At 43.5% G+C, this 9,661-nt stretch overlaps 1 protein-coding gene across 1 annotated transcript in view; it reads right to left on the reverse strand.

Moving 5' to 3' along the window:
• The window catches only part of LOC125484085 (L-gulonolactone oxidase-like), an 11,744-nt gene extending 8,009 nt beyond the window's left edge, over positions 1-3,735 (reverse strand). The window contains exons 1-2 of the mRNA XM_048601395.1: positions 3,628-3,735; positions 1,537-1,722 (exon numbers count right to left, since the gene is read on the reverse strand). Coding sequence (XP_048457352.1) covers positions 1,537-1,722; positions 3,628-3,735 — 294 coding nt within the window. The remainder of the gene's footprint in view (positions 1-1,536; positions 1,723-3,627) is intronic.
• Positions 3,736-9,661: the final 5,926 nt, after the last annotated feature.

The raw sequence follows: 9,661 nt of genomic DNA on the forward strand, positions 1-9,661 counted from the left end.
CTCATCCTGCCCCCTTGACCTGTCCGTCCTCCCTGGAATGACCTATCTCCTCCCTAAATCCCCACCTACACTCACCTTTACTGGCTCCATCCTTGCCTCTTTGACCTGTCTGTCTCGTCTCCACCTATCTTCTCCTCTATCCATCTTCTATCTGCCTCCCCCTCTCTCCCTATTTATTTCAGAACCCCCTTCCCCTCCCCCATTTCTGAAGAAGGGTCTAGGCCCGAAACGTCAGCCTTCCTGCTCCTCTGATGCTGCTTGGCCTGCTGTGTTCCTCCAGCTCTACACCTTGTTATCTCAGATTCTCCAGCATCTGCAGTTCCTACTATCACTAGTACTGGTGAATAGATGCTTTCTAACTGAAGAGTGGTTTGTGGTGGAGTGGTGGGACTCTTACTCTGTTGGATATATATTAAGAATCTCGACCTTGTTTTTCAAGGAACAGTTTCATATCTTACAGGTGATATGGGATTTGGAAGCTTTATAAACCGTGAGGAGGACAATGTAGAATTTCAAAAGGACATTGACAAGTTGGTGGATTGGAGAAAGGTGGCAGATGAAGTTTAATATGGAGAAATGCGAGGTGGTACATTTGCTGAAAAGAACACAGAGACTGAATAGAATAGAAGGCACAGGAGCAGAGACCTGGGTGTATATGTGTATAAGCCATGAAAGGTGACAGGAGAAGAGGAGAGAGCAGTTCATAAAACATACAATATCGTCATACTTTTGATAAGGGCTTCAAGTACAAGAGCAAGGAGGTTATTCTGAGTATGTAAAAGTCACTGGAGCATTGTGAATGGTTTTGGGTGGCCCACTTTAAGAAAGATGCAAAAGCATTAGAGAGACTGCAGAAGAAGTTTTCAAGAATGTTTTTTAGGAATGATGAATGACAGTTATGAAGAAAAATTGATGAAGTTGAACTGCTTTGTTTGGAAGTGAAAGCTGAGAGGGAATCTGATAGAAGTGTTCCAAATCATGACCGGCTTGGCCAGAGTAAGTACGCAGAAAGTAGACTGCAGCAGTTCAAGAAGGCAGCTCACCACCACCTTCTCCAGGGAAATTAGGGACAGACAATACAAGCTGATCCAGCCAGTGATGTCCACATCCCACGAATGAATAAAAAATGTTCTGACTCGTGAAACAATCAGAAATAATGGGCATAGATCTAAAGTAATTAGTAAAAGAAGCAAAAGTGAAAAGAGACAAAACATTATCGAGCAGCAAGTGGTTCTATCTGGAATGCATTGCCTGAGGCAGGTTCAATCGAGGCATTATAAAGGGAATTAGAGGGTTATTTGAAAAAGACTAATGAGCAGGATTACTCAGAATGCAACAAAAGACACCACATGAATTAATCATTTGGAAATCCAGTGCAGACATAATGGACCAAATGCTTACTTTCATGCTACAGCAGTTCTGTGACTTTGTGAGGACTAATGTTGAAAGTTTGACATTAATATTACCTAACAGCATGACCCCAGTCACCAACACACACTCACCACTCCCTCCCAGTGATAATGAAAACTAACGTACCTCTGTGAGGGTTTTTGGGAATTGTTGGAGATGAGTTTTAAAGGCTGGTACACACTGGATGGTAACATTTAACACCACTCCCAGGGCACCAAGATGCAGACGAGCTGCCTGGAATATCTCATGGTTCACGGTGTCAGAACATTCAAGGGTATTCCCTGCTGCTGTCATCAATGTCATTGCCACTACCTGAAAGAAGCAGAATGAAGTTAGCGAGTTCTTCAGCTGTTGGTTACAAAGTGTTGAAGGTATTGAAACTTCTACAAAAATTGGAAGAGTTTAAAGATCAAGGTGAGAGTATCCTAACAGAATGGGACTTGTGCTATGATGCTGAGTATTGCTGACATTCTGGTGTACAAGGACAGAAGCATCAAGAGGATCTCTGCATCAGTGAACATTCGCTCAGAAGTCAGAATTGGAGTGTCCAAGTTGCTCAACGATAGAAAGTCAATTCCCTTCCAATTCACCATCAAACATTCTGTTTGGCACATGACGCAGTGATGATAGAGTTATTACCCAATCTCAGTGATTCATCTTGAGCATTGCATCATAGTGGTTTTACTGGACTAATAATCTGGAGGTATGAGTTGAAATCCCACCACTGAAGATTCAGTTTATTCAGTAGATCTGTAATTTTGTTTATAAAAATATTCATCTTAGTAATATTGAGCACGTAAATACCAAATTGACAAATTAAAAAACAACTCTCTAGTTCACTAAGACCTTCAGGGAAGGAAGCCTGCCATCCCCTTACCTGGCCTGGTCTAGATATGACTCCAGACCCACAGCAACGTAGTTAACTCTTAACTGCCCTCTGAAAAAGACATTCAGATGTCAACAGCTTCGCTCAACACCATTTTATTAATGGCAATTAGGGATGGGCAATAATGGCTGACCTTGCCCAGAGATGCCCATATCCTTTGAACGAATAAACAAAGGTACATCAATGAGGTGAGGAAAACCCTAGTCATCAAGAGTATCTGGAATCATGTTTCTTCCAAATTAAGGGAGATAGTTGTGTCAGGATATTGTAACTGGACCAATAATGTAGAATTTCTGAAGAAGGGTCTAGGCCCAAAACGTCAGCCTTCCTGCTCCTCTGATGCTGCTTGGCCTGCTGTGTTCATCCAGCTCTACACCTTGTTATCTCAGATTCTCCAGCATCTGCAGTTCCTATTATCTCTGAAACAATAATGTATAATGCCAGGCTAATGTTCTGGGAACAAGGGTTTGAATCCCACCATGGCATTTGATGAAATTTGAATTCAATATAATTAAATATATAAAAAGCCAGTCTAGTGAATTGTTGTAAAATCCCATTGGCTTCACCAATCTCCTTCAGGGTAGGAAACCCACCATCTTACCCTCTCTGGCCTACAGGTGACTCCAGACACATAGCCATGAGACAAAAATAGAAATTGCTGGGAACATTCAGCAGGTCTGCCAGCATCTGTGGTGAGAAATCAGAGTTAACATTTGGGGTCGAGTGACCCTTCCGCAGAAACTCGACCCGAAACATTAACTTTGATTTCCCTCCACAGATGCTTCCAGACATGCTGAGCTTTTCCAGCAACTTCTATTTTTGTCTCTGATTTACTGCAATCACAGCTCTTTCAGTTTTTACACAGTAATAATATTGATTCTTAACAATTAGGGATGGGCAATAAATGCTGGCCTGGCAAGAGACGCCCACTCCCCTGAATGAACTGAAAAAAACTACTCTTACCGCACGCTGTGTCCTAAATTACAACAGGCTGCGTCCCAAAGTGTAATTTGCTGGAGGCAATCTAAATTACATTAGAAAGCACACAGTATTGATGCGTTCAAGGAACTAGTTCCATAAACCGGTTCTGGTGAAAGGTCTTTGAGCTGAAAGATTAACTGTTTCTCTCCTCACAGATCTAGTGATTGAGGTTTTTTCTAAATTTATTTGAGTTAATTTTAAAGCCAATAGTACTGAGGTAAGGAGAGTTATCTCAGAACTGAGGTAAATTGCTTTCTGTCTGAACTGATAGACCCTCATCTGATTGCTATAATTGGACAACATTAACTTAACATTAATAAATAACCTGATTGTCTGAAAGGAACTAATACCTGTGTAGCCAGAATGCCATGCTGAATGCCAGTGTTGTGGGTGCCAGTTCCAATCACGCCACCAACAGTTACATCAGACACAGCGCCAATACTGTAAGAACAAGACATATCATTAGTGTGGCCATGTCCTGAATAGATAACACTGGATCTAACTATAGCAAGAGGTTACTGCAGGTCAGAGCTGAGCCTTGTGTCGCTTTGAGCTTGCAATAATATTAGAGTTAGGAGGAATTCAAATGGCTTTAAATGCAAAAATAAAAACAGAAAGTGCTGCAGAAATTTAGCAAGTCTGGTAGTGTCTGCAGAGACAGAGCCAATGTCTTAAGTCTTCTTTGGAACCCTAAACGTTAACTCTGCTTCTCTCTTTCCACAGATGCTGTCCAACCTGCTGAGTTTCTCCAGCAATTTCTGTTTTTATTTCAGCATCCGCAGTAATTTACTTTTATTTAAAATGCTACAACTGTTTCCTCTGCTTGGGAAATCAGGAACAAGGAGTGATTCATCTTACAATCAGAGGCAGTCCAGGAATGAAATCAGGAAACACTTCATCACTCAGAGGAGAATGAAAATCAAGAACTCTGTCCCTTACAAAGACATTGTGGATTCTGGAGGTCAGTTGGAGATTTCAAGACTGATATCAATGGATTTACTTTTTAGGTAAAAATATTGAGGGATTCACACAAGTTGGATCAATAGAGATCAGCAGCACTTCAGCAATGATCTGACTAAGCAGATTCAATGGGTTAATGGCCTCTTTCTGTCTCCACTTGAACAATTTGTCTGGGTCAGCATACAGTGCTGGAGGCCAAAACACGCACTTACTGACACACACATGGACCCACACCTGTCCAAATGTGCACTCACTTTCAAACACAGAGACACTCACAATCACACACACTCAAACACAGACACAATCGCACACGCTCAAACACACTTACTCTCAAACACTAACTTGATCTTTCACACTCATGCACTGGCACATACAGACGCTCATCACACACTCCTACATGCACACACACGCACACGCACATGCACACACACACACACACAGACACACACACACACACATACACACACACACTTACAAACATACACACATGCATGCACAAACACACACATGCATACACACATACCTACTCATACAATCATATACACATGCACACACATACACACACTTATTCACACATACACATTCACTTGCACACAGACAAATTCACTTACAGTCACACAACTTTATATTCACACACACACAATCACTCAACACTCACACTTGCACACTCTCCGTAAAACTACAGAAAAATTATAGCACAGAAAGAGCCCATTCAATCCATCATGTCAGGTTGGCTGAATAAGCAAACGATACATTGGAATTTCACTGTCTAGTATCTGCTCTATAGTTTCATTGTTTAGATTCCAGGCATCCATTACACTGTTGAAACACCTGAACCCTTGCTGGATTGACAGCTCAAGCCCTCTGCTATCAGTTTCACAGTGTGTATTTACACAATTTAGTTCGAGGTTTCAGGTGCTTGCAGTTTCAGCTGTTGATAGTTCTAAGCATCTGAATAATTGCTACTTCTTTTGGGCTGTTGCAAAAAGGATTTTTAAAATAAATATCAATGAATGACTGTTCATTCAGTTTTTGTTTACACATCTTTTTGACAGTATAATGTTGATTGTATCATTCAATGTATAATAGACAAATGGGCATGGAAAAAAATATAGCCAAGCCTGAGGGCATGGGCATGAGGGTAGGTGTTGGACACAACCTGTTATGAGGACATGAAGAGTAACTCTTGAATGTATCCTTCTAAAGGTTGTCTCATGAAGACACTTCTGAGGTGCCACAAATGTCAAGTCCTTAAACACCTGGCTTGACTCAGTGATTACAGGAGAATAGGATGTGCCAATCTCTGCAATGGACACAGTCAGATTGGGGCTTCTGACATGAACACATCTGCATCCTTAAGAGACATTACAGAAAATGAGAATCTCCAGAATGGGGTCGGCACTTCTGGAATCTGGAATTTTTTAACAGGCTCCTGAGTCCGGTGAAAAATCAGATCATTCGCAGAATCACAAAGATGTGTTTCCTTACACAGAATGAAGCAGCATTAAGAGACACATTGTCTGAGACACTCAGTGCAATCCCACTCCTAGTACCCCGTTTCCCCCAGTTCCACTGCTGCTCAATCTGCTGATTTACTGTCCACATAATCCTCTCAGCATTTTTCTGGAAACATGATGTATTACACAGTTATCAAAATTAATCAGGGCCCAGAGATTATCCTGAATCTATTAGTAAAGCAGCAATTGAAACCTATCACTTCTTCGATCAGATGCTGTTGGCGCCCTTTGTGCTGTTTTATTAGTTGGGCAGTTAAATAAATTGAACACAGGCACTGCACTTAGTGAGTTAACTGAGCAAGCTATCAGTGAGATTCTCTGCACCCCTTTATCCCACTTTTAGCAGATACTTGCATTCTTTTTTTCCTTCATCCCTCATAGACTGTTCTCCTCCTGTCCACACCCTGTAGAGATTATTCCACTAGATAAAAGCAAAGGTTCCCCTCAGTATCTCACTGCAATATCCATTTCTCGGGATAAATGCACTTGGCTGTTTCTCTGTGGGAGGCATCACAGAATAATGCCACTTGTGTGGTTCCGGACACTGTCATCAAGTGGGAGCCTGACTAACCTCCCTCTCTTCACTCTCAGGCACAGCTACCGCAGGAAGTAGCAGCAAGAGGAAGCCATTCAGCCCTTTGAGTCTGCTATACCATTCAATATGATGGTGGCTGAGCATCCAACTCAGCTCCTGTTCCTGCTTTTTCCACATACTTTCTGATCCATTCTGTCCCAGGAACTGGACCTAACTCCTTGTTGAAAACATTCAATGTTTCAGCCTCAGTTATTTTCCATGGCAGAGAATTCCACAGGCTCCTCACTCTCGGGATGAAGACATTTCTCCTCATCTCAGTCCAAAATGGCCTGCCCTGTATCTTTAGACTGTGACCATTTCTATTCTGCGACTCCCTCATTCTGTGACCGTGCAGAAGGTCTCTCGTCCCTCACATTTAGACTCAGGGCTGATTTTGTTCATTTTGGGAGATGATGGTCTCACACTCTGTATCCATCAGCTGGGGTGGAATGGAGGAGGGTGGGGAGGCGTTGTCAGTCAGGACTGTGAGTCTCGCCTTCGGGGAAGAGGTACAAACCATGAGATCTCCTTGACCGGGAGAAAGCAACAGTGGAACTGTCACACACACAACCCTCATGGGGACGGGAGCTTTTACATCTTGTTAACCCTTACTGAGCCCTGTCGGTCTCCCAGCCTGTAGCTGAATCTAGATGGGTACACTTCTGGAGGTGTCACATGACATTGTGCCTCCTGTCCCACACGCAGTTGAATAGCCCTTTACCCCTCCTCTCTGAGAGTGAAATGAAAGTGAACATAACATGCTGTGTCGACATGCAACTCAAAATGAATTTAATTCACTTCCCCCCCACCCCACCTACACCCTGCGCCCCAACTCTGCCCCCCACACCCACATCCACTGCCAGGTTATTGGTCACACATCTCCCCAGGCAAGTAACCTTCGACTCTCTTTGAAGGTTAGGCATCTGGCTTTTTTTGTTGTTGTGATGCCCCAGGAGATGGAATGAGGGATTGGACCCAAGTTGATGGTATACTTGCTGCTACCACCTTATGGGGCAGGGTCCACTGGTCTCGCCTGCCTCTTCCTGAGGGTGGGGGAGGTGTTGAGCACCCAGTCCAGAGGTAGCGGCTGATTGGTTCCTGGTGGTGAGGGTGGAAGGAGAGTATTGGAGGAGACTGGTGGCAATGGGTGCTTGGCATTGCTGAAGGGAGCACACAGAGACCTCATGCGAGTGATGGGGAGGGGGCGTGGGGATAGTCAGGTTGATTTGCAGTTGTCCCCAATATTGAGTATCCATCCAAGATTACAACTCTTGCACCTTAAGGCAGGAAACACTGTTTAGGCCTAAACAATCCTCAGGCTCCCGTTAAGGACACCCAGTGCAGGGCTGTCTACTTGCACTGGGAGTGCAGATAGCACAGAATGCAATATGCTCAGCTGTAGACCAATTTTGCAGGAGGACCTTGCCTTATTCCCCTTCTTTCTAAAATCAAAGGGCCTATCAATCAGGCATAATCCATAGATGTTAACACAGGGACCCTGACAGAACATGGGGACAGTACAATCCCAATGTGCAAATAATGGGGGCCACGGAACCCCTATGACTTGGATTTTCGGGCTGTTTTATACCAACAAAGCACAGTCACAAAAATTGGCAACATGCTCTCAGAGTAAATCTCCACTACACCCACCTTTACAAACCCCCTGAGAAAAGCAGCACTCGGTTGTAAGGTGATTTGTTTTGCCAAAAGGAAATTTGCCAAAGTCTGTTGTTAAATAACTCGTGATGTTGTTCAGCTCATGCGGCAAGCAGAGGATAAAATATTAACCATTATTTGATGCTGTGGAATATTGTTCGCTGCTGATGGAAGCATTTTGTTGCTGGCTGTGATAATTAATTTGCAATATTTCACCGGGGCTGTCACTGGAGCACATTAAACTGGGTTTTAATCATTCAAGTCAGTGTATAACACACATTGCTCCAACTCACTGAACCAAACATTTCTGTTGTAGTCAGTCAATTAATCAGCAAGATCTCAGTAATAACAGAACTACAAGCATTTTATACATTACCGATCAGGGTAATATGTAACATTGAATCTGGATGACACAATTGCACACAGATCTCTCACCTCTCTTAGAATGGGGGTCTAAGCCTTCACTATCTCCCACAGAGTGGAAGATTCATTCTGGTAGCTGGAAATGTGAGTTTGAGTCTGACAGCGTCTCAGATCCAGCTGTTCAGTGGACACAAACTGATATCGTGCAAATGAACAAGCAGCTCTCACAGTAGTTATTAATGATTTAGATGACAGAATACTGAGCAATATACATTTGTACAAGTATTTAGAAAAAATTGCAGATCAGAGTTTGGAGACAAAAACGTGCGAGGGGAGTTACAGAGAAACTGAGGCAGAGTAAGGAATTATGCCAAACTTCAGCAACTTGAGTATAACTTATAAAGTGTAATGTCCTCAACTTTGGATCTGAGAGAGAAACAAATTGTAATCTTAGCTGACCACTAGCTATGGAGTAGCAGCAAGCTCAAAGTGTACACAAGCCATAGAATCCCTACAGTGTGGAAGCAGGCTATTTGGCCCATTGTGTCCACACTGACTCTCTAAAGAGCATCCCACCCAGACCCAACCCATGCCTTTAACCCTGTCTTCCCCATGGCTAACCCATCGAGCTGCATCCTTGGACGCTATAGGACAATTTATCTTGGTCAATCCACATAATTTGTACATCTTTGGACTATGGGAGGAAACTGGAGCACCCGCAGCAAACCCACGCAGAGACAGGGAGAATGTGCAAACTCCACGCAGACAATCGCCCGAGGGTGGAATCAAGCCCGGTTCCCTGGCGCTGTGAGATAGCAGTGCTAACCACTGAGCCACCGCATTGTCCCAAAGTCATTAAATACAAGAGGGTGTGCCCAATAGGTTAACAAATAGTTTACTGGGATGTTGGCCTTTATCTGAAGGGAGCTAGAATGGAGGAGTGGAAATTTAACATTCTATAAACTTGTGGTTAAACCCTTCCCCACTTACACAGCCAGGAATCTGGGTTCACTTCTGGGGATCACCACTCAGGAAGGAACTGTTGACCTTGAGAAGGCTGCAGCATTGAGTGAGACTTGGAGCTAACAGGCTTGAATTGACACATTGATTTATCGATGTTTACAGAATTTGCAGACTGGCACATTCCAAACTCCAGGACTATGTGCTGAGGGATGCACTAAAGCTTGGGGCAGCTGCAACCAAGGCACAATGGGGAAAGACCACTGTCTGAGGTCTTCCTGCTGAACCAAACAGTGCTAAATGGGGGTCCGAGACAACAAGGTGCAGGGCTGGATGAACACAGCAGGTCAAGCA

This window comes from Rhincodon typus, chromosome 9 (assembly GCF_021869965.1).
Source record: "Rhincodon typus isolate 14 chromosome 9, sRhiTyp1.1, whole genome shotgun sequence".
NCBI lineage: Eukaryota > Metazoa > Chordata > Chondrichthyes > Orectolobiformes > Rhincodontidae > Rhincodon > Rhincodon typus.